General features: G+C 47.5%; 1 protein-coding gene across 2 annotated transcripts; it reads left to right on the top strand.

The window, feature by feature from the left end:
* The first annotated feature begins 660 nt into the window (after positions 1-660).
* NDUFA13 (NADH:ubiquinone oxidoreductase subunit A13) lies at positions 661-9,845 on the top strand. Of its 2 annotated transcripts, XM_054980618.1 has the most exons (6): positions 726-813; positions 1,528-1,729; positions 6,468-6,546; positions 7,704-7,775; positions 8,646-8,715; positions 9,646-9,845. In XM_054980618.1, the coding sequence occupies exons 2-6, from the start codon at positions 1,705-1,707 to the stop codon at positions 9,763-9,765; spliced, it is 366 nt and encodes a 121-aa protein (XP_054836593.1). In that variant the 5' UTR covers positions 726-813; positions 1,528-1,704; the 3' UTR covers positions 9,766-9,845. The 2 variants fall into 2 exon arrangements, with proteins under 2 accessions (XP_054836592.1, XP_054836593.1); XM_054980617.1 differs by lacking the exon at positions 1,528-1,729 and having other exon boundaries at positions 661-813.
* The last annotated feature ends 4,347 nt before the right edge of the window (positions 9,846-14,192 follow it).

The following is a 14,192-nucleotide window of genomic DNA, read 5'->3' as shown; positions in this document are numbered from 1 at the left end:
GCAGACCTGCTCAGATCCTGCAAACTAGAGCACCTGGCTTCTTTTATTGAGTCCAGCCATCTGATTTTGGTCTTCCTCTTTTCCTAGCATTGTTGACTTTTCCAAAGAGTCTTGACTTCTCATGATGTGACCGAAGTACGAACATAAACCAACATAATAACAACAACAACAATAGTTGAACATAAACAAAAATAGTTGAACAGCAAACAATTGTTTAAACAAATTAAATGGAGCTTTATATTTTAGCTCTGTTTTTAACTCTTTTATGATGTATTTTTATTTTGCATAGTCCAATTGTTAGCTGCCAAGGTCGGTAGCCCTCCTTGGACAGAAAGGAGGGATATAAATTGCAGATAAATATTGCACATGGGTAGCCGTGTTGATCTGCCTAGAAGAACAGGATTTGAGTCTAGTGGCATCTTTCAGGGTGTGAGCTTTCGAGAGTCACGGCTCCTTTTTCAGACACGAGACAAATTGAAAAGCGGGCTCCGAAAAGCTTAAAGCGGGTCGAGGGGCGGTTCTCTGTCTTTGCTTACATACACACACGCAAAAAATTTGCATGCGCTTCTATTCCCGTACTTGTGGTAGGCTTTGCGTTTCTCGTCGTCTCTCCCATAGAGGTGGGCGGGGAGGCGGGTCATGACGTCACCCAGACGGCGACGTAAGGCCGAGGAGGCCGAAGTGCCTGCCTGTTTCTGGCTCCCGGTTCCAAGATGGCGGCCGCCGCCGGCAAGGTGAGGCAGGACATGCCGCCCCCGGGCGGCTATGGCCCTATCGACTACAAGAGGCACATGCCCCGGCGGGGGCTCTCAGGTGAGGCGTGTAAAGAGGGCGCAAGGAGGAAGGTTAAACAATCGCAGCTTCCCATCAGCTCCAGCGAAAGTGCTGGGCTTCCAGATTGAGGGGGGGGAGGGAGGGGTGACCTCTCCCCCCCCTCTACTCGGACGCCTGGGTCCCTAGGAGGAAGGCTGTCGATCAGAGACAGGACGCATGGGCTCCTCTTGCAGACGTGGGTGAGGTTTAAAGCCTCTGCATCTTCTCCTCGCTTCCCTCCCCCCCTCCAACAAACAGGTGACCAAGGTGGGGGCTGGAGCTGCGCCTAGATTTAGATGGGTCTGGAGTAGGGTTACCAATTCTGGATTGGGACATTCCTGGAGATTTGGGGGTGGAGCCTGGAGAGGGAGGGGTTTGGGGAGGAAGGACTTCGACTGGGTATGATGCCACAGAGTCTACTCGCCAAAGTTGCCTTTATCTCTAAGGGAACTGATTTCGGTAATCAGGAGATTTTGTAATTCTATGAAGTCTTCAGGCCCCACCCGGAGGTTGGCATCCCGAGTTTAGAGGCTCTCTCATCTCTCCCCCCCCCCTTTGGTGATTAGGTCCCAAAGGACAATCACAAGAATTTTTATTTATATGTAACTATGTCATTCCTAGATAGATTCCGGGTAATGCTTATATTGTTATGAATTTATTTATCAAACTGAATGTACAGCAATTTACTTGGTGTAATGGCTGACTTCTGTGCAGGTGATGCAACCAGAGCTGGGGCTACCCACGGGAGGCCAGGTCCCTACCTGCTTAGGTTACAAGCCTCCCCACATGTATGCTGAAAAATAACACTTTGTCAATTAACCAAAAGAAAAAGGGGAAGCACTTCTCAAGACCTGGCCTGAAGAGGGGTGAACGTGCTTGAAGAGGGGCAGAATGTCCATGGCAGCCAGCAAAAGAGGCGAGTGGAGATCAACTGCAGAAACCCCAGAGAACTTTGACAATCCTGAGGTTGAGCATATTGTAAAGGGGTGTGTGTGGAGTTTCTAAATAGCCCTCCTTATAGCACACATCCCAACTTGGTCTCTCAAATAGACTTGGAGGCCTGACTGATCAGGAGGACAGCACCACAGATGGAGTGATGTCTTAGAATCATAGAGCTGGAAGGGACCTCCAGGGTCATCTAGTCCAACCCCCTGCACAATGCAGGAAATTCACAACTACCTCCCCCTCACTCCGCCCCCAGTGACCACTGCTTCATGCCTCCATGGGAAAACACTGTCAGGATCCCTAGCCAAACTGGGTTAGGGAAAATTGCTTCCTGACCCCAAGGTGGCGATCAACATTATCCTGGGCATGTAAGAAGGGGCCGCAAGAACTAAGCACCGATGTAACCCTTCCTGCCCTCCTTCCAATGATCTGCCTCGGTTCACAGAATCAGCATTGCTGTCAATGGCCATCTAATCTCTGCTTAAAAACCTCCAAAGTAGGAGAGAGCCCACCATCTCCCAAGGAAGCCTGTTCCACTAAGGGACCACTGTGTTGGGAAGTTCTTCCTAATGTTTAGCTGAAAACTTTTGATTTAATTTCAGCCTGTTGATTCTGGACCGACCTTCTGGGGCAATGGAAAACAGCTCCACGCCATCCTATATATTTATTTATTTATTTTGTTACTCTTCTAGACCGCCCTCCCTGTCAGACAGGCTCAGGGCGGTGTAACAACATACAAATTTTACATAACGATTAAAAGCAATAAAAACATTAAAACATTCTTCCATATACAATTAAAATTAAAATTGGCGGATATAAATATTAAATACAGTATTTTAGATGCAGCGCTTGACTCTTGCATCATGCCCTGCGTCACACTTATGAGCTCCTGCATGGGTGGTGGATGGTCTTCAGTGGTATGGCCGGCGAGAGGACCGCCTAGCCCCCACCAAATGCCTGGCGGAACATCTCCGTCTTGCAGGCCCAGCGGAAAGATAACAAATCCTGCCGGGCCCTAGTTTCCTCAGATAGAGAGTTCCACCAGGTCAGAGCCAGGACCAAAAAGGCCCTGGCTCTGGTAGAGGCCAGGCGGACCTCCCTGGAGCTGGGGACCATCAGCAAGTACTTATTGGCTGATGGAAGCGATCTCCGGGGGTTGGACTAGATGGTCTGTATGGCCCCTTCCAACTCTATGATTCTATATGGGGGAGGCGGTCCTGACATATATGACAGCCCTTCAAGTATTGAAGATGGTTATCATATCACCGCTCGCTCGTCTCCTCTCCAGGTGAAACATTCCAAGTTCCTTCAAACTTTCCTCATAGGACTTGGTCTCCAGACCCCTCACCATCTTCGTTGCCCTGCTTTGGACTTGTTCCAGCTTATCTATATCCTTCTGAAATTGTGGTGCCCAAAACTGAACACAGTGCTCTAGGTGAGGTCTAACCAGAGCAGAGTAGAGTGATACCATCAGACTTCATGCTGAGAAGGACACCCATCATGGGCAGAAAAATGTCACCTTTTAAAAAGAGAGAAAGAAAAGTGCACCCCTCCCTGCCCCCCCCCCCAGGAACCAGACTTTCAGACCAATCCAGATGGTTGGTTAGAATTGGCTGCTTGGAGACAGTTGGCCTGAAAAACCAAATAGTAATGGAAAAGGAGAGTTGCAGACTGAGCTATGAGATGAACTATGGGAACTCTCTGTCTGAGGACACCCCCCGGGCCCACCAAGATCTTGTCTCCTTCAGGCGGGCCTGTAAGACGGAGATGTTCTGCCAGGTGTATGGTTGAGACCATTAGGGATTCCATCAAATGAGCCTCTCACCCGGTCTCACCTATGTCTGTAGGGGGTGTATTTGACCATCTACCCCCCATATATGAGCGACCATGCGTGGTTACGCTGTTATATGGTTTTTTGTACGGTGAGCAGGTGTTTTATTAGACAGCTGTGTTAAATGATTGTGATTTTATCTCTGTATATTTTATCTACTGTTGTGACCCACCCTGAGCCCGCTTGCGGGGAGGGCGGGATATAAATATAATTAATAATAATAAATGATTTGGTGGGGGGAATGGGGCTTTATAAAGACACTATAGGAGAAAGAAGAAATAAAATCTTATGGGAAGGGTTAAAATGGCGGGAAAGGATCCAAGATGGAAACTTGGAGGGAAAGCGGTTAGAAACAGAGACAAAGATGTTTCAATCTGGAGAACTGCCATTGTTTAAAGCTGGAAAAGAAAAAGTAGGGACTTGTGGAGAAATGAAAGAAGTGATTGTGAATGCATTGAGAGAAAACTTTGGGTGTGTGTGTGGTATTGTTGACAGACCTTCCTTTGTTGGAATGAAAAATATCTAGCAATTTAGAAAACCTACAGGATAAATTTGATGAAAACAAACAAAGCAAATTAATTGTGTTTCAGAATTGGAAAACCTATTCATGTAAAACCTGAAAAACAGCAAGAAAACATATAAACTTCAGTGATTGGGATAAACTCAGCATTGATGTTCAGGTTCTAGTCTGATTAGGGTGGAAAGAAGTGACATAAAATGTGCAAAAATATTTGGAAGTATGTTATCAAACGGAGGGGAAAACACAGACACCAGTATAAAATATTTGGACCTGTAAAGTAAAGACAGGCTTTAATCTGATTCTACAAACCTGGAAAATACCCCAGGTTTGCTGAAAAATCTGAAGTCCGCAACAAAACAAAAATTGGGTGGTTAAAAATCCCCAAAATTATAGAAGCAGAGCCTGTAGCTTTCCGAAATAGATGCCCTTGGTGGCCATCTTTACACAAACACAAAAGTATTGCCAGCCTTCCAGCCTAAAGATGTCCTTTCCAGTAGTATTTTGGCCTTGTGAAAGAGGAATCATTGGGGCTAGGCCTGGCAACTGCCACCAAACCACTGGCTAACTGGCAACAAACTTGCATGACTCATCCAGGCCCAGCTGCTTGCTACTGGTCAACAAATAGTAAAGAGACAATTACAGGTATGGATAACAAAAAAAGGACAAAGTCCCCGTAATACAAATTAACAAAAATGACAATTGACAATTAGAATGTACAGCAGTACACGCTGACTAATTTAAATCGCCCCTTAGTTCAGGCTACTGAACATGTAAATACACAAATCAGCAAACAGAACGAAAGGTATTGGAGCTAGAACATCCTAGCTCAGTCATACAAATATATGTACATTAAGTACAATTTGCAACCAAGGTTGCCAAAAGGAGGATTCCCAAGATCTCCCTAGGACCAGCCAGGGACCAACCATCATTTGCAGTCATGAATTTGTGCTGGGACGCAAAATGACTTAATTTCCTGTGATAAAGAGGATCACGAAACAGGACAATAACCGGAATCCTGTCGGAAGCTTAGGATTTCCCGGGGAGATGTTGGGAATCCTCCTTTTCCAGCTGACGATACAGCGGCATAAAGACTTCATATTTGGATATCTACTTTTGAGCAAAGCCATTTATATTTTTGCATAGACTTTACACTTGATCTGTTGATTGGCAACCTTAGTTGCAAATTGTACTTAATGTACATATATTTGTATGACTGAGCTAGGATGTTCTAGCTCCAGTACATTTCGTTCTGTTTGCTGATTTGTGTATTTACATGTTCAATAGCCCGAACTAAGGGAAGATTTAAATTAGTCAGCGTGTACTGCTGTACATTCTAATTGTCAATTGTCATTTTTGTTAATTTGTATTACAGGGACTTTGTCCTTTTTTGCTACTGGTCAACAGCAGCTACTACAGAGAAGGACCTGTTGTTCAGTGGTTAGAGTTTCAGACTAGGATCTGGGAGACTCGGGTTTGAATCTCGACAGTGCTGTGACTTTGGGCTGGTCGCACACTCTCAGTCTGACCTACCTTACAGGATTGTTGTGAAGATAAAATAGAGGAAAGGAAAGTGATGTAAGCTGCTTTGGGTCCCATTGCAAAGAAAAGATGGATATAAATGAAGCAAAATATAATAAAAATAGCTGAAGATGGGAGGAGCAACAGATAAAACATAGGTGGGTGGGAAGAAGTGAAAGAAACGGGAATGGTGAGGATTTGAGGGCTGCTAGGATGAATACAAAAGGAGATGGTGTAAGGAGAGGATACAAGGGGAAGTAGGTGTCCCTTGCAAGTCTTTGCAGGATCCCATCACAGAACTGGGCCAGTCTGAGGACGTGCTGCAACTTAACCAAAGTTTTCCTGGGGACAAGCTGTCAAGTGGGAGGGAAAGATGGGACAGAGGAACAGATAAAGGTAGGCTGGTGGTTGGGTGGGAAAGAGTGAAGGAAGGAGGAAAAGGAGAGATACTATGAGGGCTTTGGTGGACAGGAGAAGTGTGACAAATTCTTGTGCATCCCCCACTTGTAACTGTTGCTCCCACACTTCTTCGTGTGTGCTAGTTACCGTCGGGGCCCATTTGCTATTCTTAGCATAGCTATGCAGTAAAATGTTGGAATAGGGACTGGGAGACCCAGGTTCGAATTCCTACAATTATATCAGCCTTGCTTGGTGAACTTTGGCTAGCCGCACCGTCTCGGCCTAATCTACCTTGCAGGGTTGTTTGGAAGGTAAACTGGAGGAGGCAGTTTATTCACTGCCCTGAGCTCCTTGGAGGAAAGGAAAAATGTAGTAAATGAAGGAAGTTGTTTCCGCTGCTATCCGACCTTCCTGTTCTTTCTCTTTTTTTTTTTTGCCTAGGCTATAGCCTGTTTGCCATTGGAATCGGCACTATGATGTTCGGCTATTATAAAATGATCAAGTGGAACCGGGAAAGGAGGTAAGTCGAGAAACGCAAGCCGTGCTCTGCCGAGCTGATTTTTCTTCCATCATCATTCCCCCTTTGCCTTGTACACAAGGAGAGCCACCATGCTGCGAAAAAAGATGCATGTTGATTCCCTGACTTAGCCCACAGTACAGAGGGATCCTAGCTGTTCCGAGGTCCCACCCCTAAGCAGCAGGGCATAAGGGAAGGTGGGAGAGAATATTAACCGGGCCAACTTGCTATCTCAAGGAAGATCAAGAAAACAAAGTGGCCTCATTTCAGTTCTGTGCCCCAGATTAGAGGAACCCACATACGGGAAAGAGAGTGAAGGGAACAGGTAGAAGAGGAGATCAAATCGAGAATGTCAAAGTGAAGGTGCAAGCTTAAATCCATGAATTTGTCTGATCTCATTTTAAAGATGTTTGAGCTTCTGACTATTGCCACATCATGTGGCAGTGAGTTCCGCATTGGTGAAGGAGCATTTCCTGCATGTGCTGCCTCGTCAACTTCATTGGATGCCCCAAGTTGAGTGTCGTGAAAGAGGGAGAAAGGTGTCCTCTCTTTCGGCTTTCTCCACACCAGACATAAGTTTCGAAGCTTCTGTCACACACCCCCTGTTCATCTTTTTCTTTGCACCCAAAAGCCACATGGCTTTTCCTCATAGGAAAGGTGCTTCAACATTGCCGCCACCCCCCCCCCCTTTGTCTGAGCCACGTACCACACAAACAGGATGCATTTTCTCCACTCCAGACATACAGGGAACCGTGATCTAAGCCCCAGTCCTTGTGATCTGTCAGTATAAATTCTTTGAAATTTTTACTATGCATCTTCACTTTATTCACAAGTAGTATTACTCCTGACAGAGCAAGCAAATCCTAGGATCTTTAGAAGACAGTAAGTGGCACCCTGACTCCGGCCGTTTTCACACTGCTTACCGGCCACGGAACATCGCCGAGCTCCCAGAACGGCAGCGGTAGTTCTTACATGAAATTGCTCCAGGAAGACGCTGTCATTCCAGGAGCTCAGCGCGATGTTCCGTAGCCGGTAAGCAGTGTGAAAGCAGCCTCCATTCGGACTCTCCCGGAAACCAGATTTTTCTTCTCTGAGATGAAATTGCCCAAGATTACAGAAGTTTTGGGGGCACTCTCTGAAGCATTCTTTTTTATCCCCAGGCGTCTCGCTATTGAGGATTTAGAAACACGGATTGCAATGACCCCCCTTCTGATGGCTGAGGATGACCGAAGGTATGCACTGCCCCTTGGCAAAGGGGTCCCAGTGGGGCCCTCTGCTCCCAGAACTGCAGCAAGAGGCTCTTTCTTTCCACTCTGTGTGTGTACCCGCCCGTTTCAGAAGGCATTGCTGTCTTCCAAGCAGGGCACCTCTGAATCTGCTCCAAACCCAGGGAAGTTTCTTGTGCCACAGCTCACATCCCAAGACTACTCAGATATTCCAGCCGATAGATTTAAGGCACAGCTGAAATTCTGGAAAATAATCAGCTCTGCTTCAGCTGAGCTTTTGAGAGAGAGACAGAAGGGTGTGACTGAGTGGGAGAGGGCCCAGGAGATGGAAACTGGAAATATTATGGTATATGCAATGGTTCCCCTTGGTTAAACAGAATTGCAGGAGTTATTAGAAACATGGGCTGTATTAGGCCAGAGGTCCAATCCATCCTCCATCTCAAGGACCTTCATGTACCTTTGAGAGGCCCACAAACAGGATGTGAAAGCAACAGTCATCCCTTGTAACCCCGCCACCATCAGTTGATGGTCTTTGCAGATAGACTGCCTCTGAACATGAGTGTTGTGTTGAGCTCTCACAGTTCGTCGTTTTGGTAGTACGTTCTCTGCTGGGTACCCAGTCCTTCTCATAGCTATTGCTGATGCCTGCTACAAGCCATAGAAAGATCACAGAAGCCCTCAAAAATGTGAGCCCACCCTTTATCTCTGGCAAAGCCAGGAAGGGTTCTTCTGTGTGTTTTTCCTGAATGTGCAAATTGGCCTTAATGTTGGGGGGGGGGGGGGTTGAGAGCACACCTCTTGGCCACATAGGCTAGCTCTGTGATTCATCACCATCCTATCAAGCTTTCTTAACCTGAACCCATTCCTTCTTTTTAGGATACTGCGCATCTTACGGCAGAACTTTGAAGAGGAGGCCAAGATCATGAAGGACGTTCCAGGATGGACGGTGCGACCCTTGGAACGTTTTAGCAAAGAAGAGCATTGTAGCCAGTGGAGGTGGCCCACTCACTCTGTGACTTCTCTCTGCAAGCCAAGGCCCGCTGCTTGCCTTTAGAATGATTCAACTGCCTTTACACACAACGTAGCCCAGAGTTCTCAGCCTTTTGAGCCTGGGGGCACCTTTGGGATTCTAACACAGAGTGAGGGGCACAACCACAAAATGGTTGCCACGGCAGGTGGAGCCACGCACTCATACAGGGGAAACCCATATGCAGAGGAGAAGAGGGGTAATTTTTAAAAAAATACACTCGGTAAGAAGAGGGAGAGAGAAAATAAAACCAGCCCGGTGCTGAAAGCTGCCACCAAAATAATGTTATTTTAATCTGCACAATCAAATCTCCAGTGGCCAGGCACAAGCTGTGCTGGGCAAGAGCCCCACCTGGCACTACCCACTTTCTAAAAATGCTTGGTAGGCGCCATGGTGCCCGTGGGTGTTATGTTGGGAACCTCCTGCCGTAAGTAACAGAAAGGAGGGAAAGTACATTGTTTGATGGAGATCTCCAGGAAAGGTGGGGGGGGGGAACCACCAGCTGCAAAATTAACTTCTGCCTGATTACCGTTACTGATCAAGAAGACCTTTCAAGTGAACAGGGAAGGCAGGCAAGCTTAAGAGAAGAGTTGCAGCTTTGCTCTTCAGCGCCCCCATTGCCAGTGGCCAAAGGGGACATTGCAGCTACCAGCTGAGCAGGAAGAAAATACATGAAATCAAGAGGGTTCTTCAGGCCCTTTAGAGCTATCTGGTGACTCCTCGGTCTGAATAATACGCCGCTCTGTCACAGATTGAGATACTTCTCAGGTATCTGTATCAGACACTTGCCACGTTGGTGTCTGCTTTCTCAAGTTCGTCAGCCCTCACACCTTTTCTCCTTTCTTGCAGGTGGCCGAGTCTTGCTTCCAAACCGAGCGCTGGGTGACCCCCACCCCGGATGAACTGTACTACTTGTACCCACAGAGCGAGCTGGACAATGCCAAATTCGGTTGTCAGTTTTACACATGAGCAGGAGAGGGCTGTATGGAAGTGGCCCCTCTCAACTTCCAAAAATAGGATATTTGTTAATAAAATACTGATAGAAACGATCTTCCTTGCGTTCTTTATGTTACTGTAACCCTTCCCCAGTGAAGAAGGAACTAAGAACCGCAGGAAGACATCCTAAGATGGTCAGCTGAGCTCCAAAATCCATACTTTTTTATTTAGGTTGCAATTTCTTGTCAAGCGATTGATTAAATAACTCCATTTTAAAAGCTGGGTGAAAATGGTGCCCCATTTTAAGGCAGCAGGCTGATAACAGGTTTGCTAATGATATTTAGCACATGACCTTGCAAGGTTTCAGGAACGCCTTTTCAGAGATAGGTGCCATCTTAAAAGAGGTATATGCCCCCCTCTGATATAGGAAGGAATACCCCTTCTGAGGGCTTGAATGCTGTGATGTGGTCATGTTATTTAGAATTACCAGTTTTGAAGATTGCATTGATGAATCATAGAATCATAGAGTTGGAAGGGGCCATACAGACCATCTAGTCCAACCCCCTGCCCAGTGCAGGATCAGCCTAAAGCATCTCTGACAAGTATTCATCCAGCCTCTTCTTGAAAACTGCCAGTGAAGGGGAGCTCACCACCTCCCTAGGCAGCTGAGTCCACCTTTGAACTACTCTGACCGTGAAAAAGTTTTTCCTAATATCCAGTCGGTACCTTTGTGCATGTAGTTTTAGCCCATTGGTTCGCGTCCTACCCTCTGCTGCCAACTGGAACAGCTCTTTGTCCTCCTCCAAATGACAGCCTTTCAAATATTTAAAGAGAGCAATCATGTCCCCCCCCCCTCAATCTTCTCCAAACTAAACATTCCCAGGGCCCTCAGCCTTTCCTCATAGGGCTCAGTCTCCAGACCCCTGATCGTTCTCGTCGCTCTCTTCTGCACCCTCTTCATTTTGTCTGCATCCTTTTTGAAGTGAGGCCTCCAGAACTGCACACAATACTCCAGGTGTGGCCTGACCAAGGCAGTATAGAGAGGGGCTATGACCTCCTGCGATTTCGATGCTATGGCCCCTTTGATACAACCCAAGATTGAGTTAGCCTTTTTTGCCACCGCATCACACTGACTGCTCATATTCAGTTTACAGTCCACTCTTACCCCAAGATCTTTTTCGCATACACTACTGCCCAGAAGTGTATCCCCCATCCAGTATTTGTGCTTCCCATTTTTGTGGCCCAGATGTAATACTGCGCACTTGTCTTTGTTGAATTGCATCCTATTCACAGCTGCCCACTTCTCCAGAGTATTCAGGTCTTGTTGAATTTTAATTCTATCTTCTTGGGTGTTTGCCACTCCTCCCAATTTGGTATCATCAGCAAATTTAATGAGCAGCCCTTCCACTCCTTCATCCAGATCATTGATAAAAATATTGAAAAGTACCGGGCCCAAAACCGAGCCCTGCGGCACCCCACTGGACACCTCCCTCCAATCTGATGAATCTAGATGCCGTTTTTTAATACTTCCCCATCTAAAGGAATACCTTTGTAAGAACGCCAGGGCAAAAGGATGTCGGCCAGCCTGCCTCTCGGGGTGCGGGCTTTCAGGTGGAGAAGAGGCATCTTTCTTTGTTTCTGGGTAGTGTTTGCAAACTGGCTTTCATACCTACCTGCAGTCTGAAACAGCACAGTCTGTTTTCTCACCTTGGGCTCTTCCTGTTCCTTGGAGGACTGTGAACTGGAGCTTAGACTTCCTCAAAATGAGCTACAAGCATGTGTGTGTGTGTTATGTGCCGTCAAGTTGCCACTGACCTATGGCGACCCTATGAAGGAAAGACCTCCAAAACTTCCTATCATTAACAGACCTGCTCAGATCCTGCAAACGGGAGCACGTGGCTTCTTTTATTGAGTCAAGCCCTATCATTTTAGGTCTTCCTCTTTTCTTGCCGCCTTCCACTTTTCCCAGCATTGTTGACTTTCCCAAAGAGTCTTGTCTTCTCATGATGTGACCAAAGTACGCTAGCCTTAGTTTTATCATGTTAGCTTATAGGGAGAATTCAGGCTTGATTTGATCTAGGACCCACTTATTTGTCTGTTTGGCCATCCATGGTTTCCGTAAAACTCTCTTCCAGTAACACATTTCAAATGAGTCAATTTTCTTCCCATCGACTTTCACTATCCAACTTTCACATCCATACACAGTAATGTCCTTCAGTTTGCAGGATCTAAGCAGGTATGTTAATGATAGAGGTCTTTCCTTCATAGAGTCACCATAGGTTGGAGGCAACTCGATGGCACGTAACACACACGCACACATCATAATGGGGAATGCCATGCCGGATCTTGGGTTCCCGGCGCCCGGGACAACCCAATTCTGGCTGCCCAGTGCGTGTGCATGGCGTGCACACACGCATGGCACTGCGTGGTGATGTCACTCTGTGATGTAATCACACGGGGCGGCAGGCCATCAACGGAGCGGCGGCAGCGCCGGTGGCTGAGAGGCCGCCCGCACCACTCGCCTGCCCAGCTGAGGGGGCAGCCAGCTTGCCGCGCACTCCCTGTCGTGCAGGGCAGGCGAATGGCGCGGGCGGCCTCCCAGCCCTCCGTGCCACTCGCCCAGCAGGACAGGGAGTGCACGGCAAGCTGGCTGCCCCCTCAGCTGGGCAGGTGAGTGGCACAGAGAGCTGGGAGGCCACCCGTGCCATTTGCCTGCCCCGCAGGACAGGGAGCACGTGGCAAGCCAGCCACCCCCTCAGCAGGACAGGCAAGTGGCGTGGACAGCCTCCTAGCTCTCCATGCCATTCACCTGCCCGGCTGAGGGGGCGGACAGCTTGCCACACGCTCCCTGTCCTGCTGGGCAGGCGAATGGTGCGGGCGGCTGCTCAGCCATCTGTGCTGCCGCCGGCGCACTCCCAGCGGCTGGCAGCTGCACCCGGTGCCCCCTCTTTGGCGGCGCCAGGGGCAGACTACCCCCCTGCCCCCCTCGATCTGGCCGTGGTTTGGATGATCTTGATCTTGGTTCTCAGAGAGACATCTTTAAGGAGCTTCTCTATCTCCCATACAGCTGGAAGCATACTTTTATTAAATGGAAGGCAAGAAGCTCAGTGTGGGGTGTTGTTATAGGGGCTGCCAGTGTGCCCAGCACTGCCCAGAGTCCCCTGAGATGCTTCCTGTCTGAAATCTGAAACACAGGAAATGGCAAAGGGGGAGAAGTGGGAGAGGGAGTGGTAAAGAGAGGCACAATGTCACCTCGGAGATTTTTCTGCTAAGATTCTGTCAGGCAACGGGGCTTCCTTGGAAATGGGACATTTAAGGAGAGTTGTGCAGGTCATGTGAGTGGGGGGCTTCTGGGCAGAAACAAGCTGGGTTAGTTGCAATTTGCCTTACTACTACACTTGCAAAGCAGCCATTTTTCTTACACTTCTAGCATAGAGATTCTTTTGCTGGGAATCGCTCATTTCTGTGTTTCCATTACACAATGCTTATTTCCTCAGAATAATAACATTCGATTTATATACTGCCCTTCAGGATGACTTAACACCCACTCAGAGCGGTTCACAAAGTATGTTGTATTATAATTATCCCCACAACAATCACCCTGTGAGGCGGGTGGGGCTGAGAGCTCTGAGAGAGCTGTGACTGACCCAATGTCACCCAGCTGACTTCAAGCGGAGGAGCAGGGAACTGAACCTGGCTCTCCAGATTAGACTCCTGCTGCTCTTAACCACGACACCAAACTGGGTCTCCCAAACTGCCACACGCTCACATGCTGGGCTTCCACTGTAGCTCTTTTTTTAAAAAGTGCTGTTCAAATAACTTGAGCTACAGTAAAAATAATATTTGTAAGAGGAAGAAAAGCGGGGTGGTATCTCGGAAGCTAAGCAAGGTCGATACTGGGATGGAGACTGCCCTGGAAGACTCTATGAAGGAAGGCAATGGCAAAACCACCTCTGCTTCTCACTTGCCTTGAAAGCCCTGTCAGGTCTGTGGATGACAGGCTATGGCAGATAGATCCCTGTACCCTCACAGCAAGCACTCCATGGTCTTGGGTGAAAAGGCTTTATTCAAGGAATCAAATCATGTTCATAGATGTGTCCACAGGTTGATCAGAAGGTTGACAGGAATAACAAGATCTGTAAAAGTTATAGTTCTTATAGGTCCCAAGTACACATACCCCCTCCCAACAGGAAAACATAACTTTTGGCACGAAGTTCTGAGAACTCCCTAAATAGTTTACATGCTTCGTCTAGACAAAGGAGAGAAGCAACAGATTAAGAATGAAACACGGTATTCTTCTTTCCCCTGAGAACTAGCAGGTTTGCAAGGTCGGAGACACTGAGCTTCAAAGCACAAGAGATAAGGCACTCTGGATACAGCAGGCCTGTGAATACAAGGCACGTTATGGCATCAGCAATAAGATATCAAGTCACAGCATAGAACAATGGTTCAGCACAAAA

Source organism: Eublepharis macularius, chromosome 5 (genome assembly GCF_028583425.1).
Source record: "Eublepharis macularius isolate TG4126 chromosome 5, MPM_Emac_v1.0, whole genome shotgun sequence".
Taxonomy (NCBI): Eukaryota; Metazoa; Chordata; class Lepidosauria; order Squamata; family Eublepharidae; genus Eublepharis; species Eublepharis macularius.
Note: the sequence above shows the minus strand (reverse complement) of the source record. Positions and strands in the feature narration are given on the sequence as shown.

Coding starts and splice junctions, on each gene's coding strand:
- NDUFA13 (XM_054980617.1), top strand. CDS start 714: ATGGCGGCCGCCGCCGGCAAGGTGAGGCAGGACATGCCGCCCCCGGGC. Junction 7,776..8,645: donor ATGGCTGAGGATGACCGAAG/GTATGCACTGCC, acceptor CCTTCTTTTTAG/GATACTGCGCATCTTACGGC. Junction 8,716..9,645: donor AGGACGTTCCAGGATGGACG/GTGCGACCCTTG, acceptor CCTTTCTTGCAG/GTGGCCGAGTCTTGCTTCCA.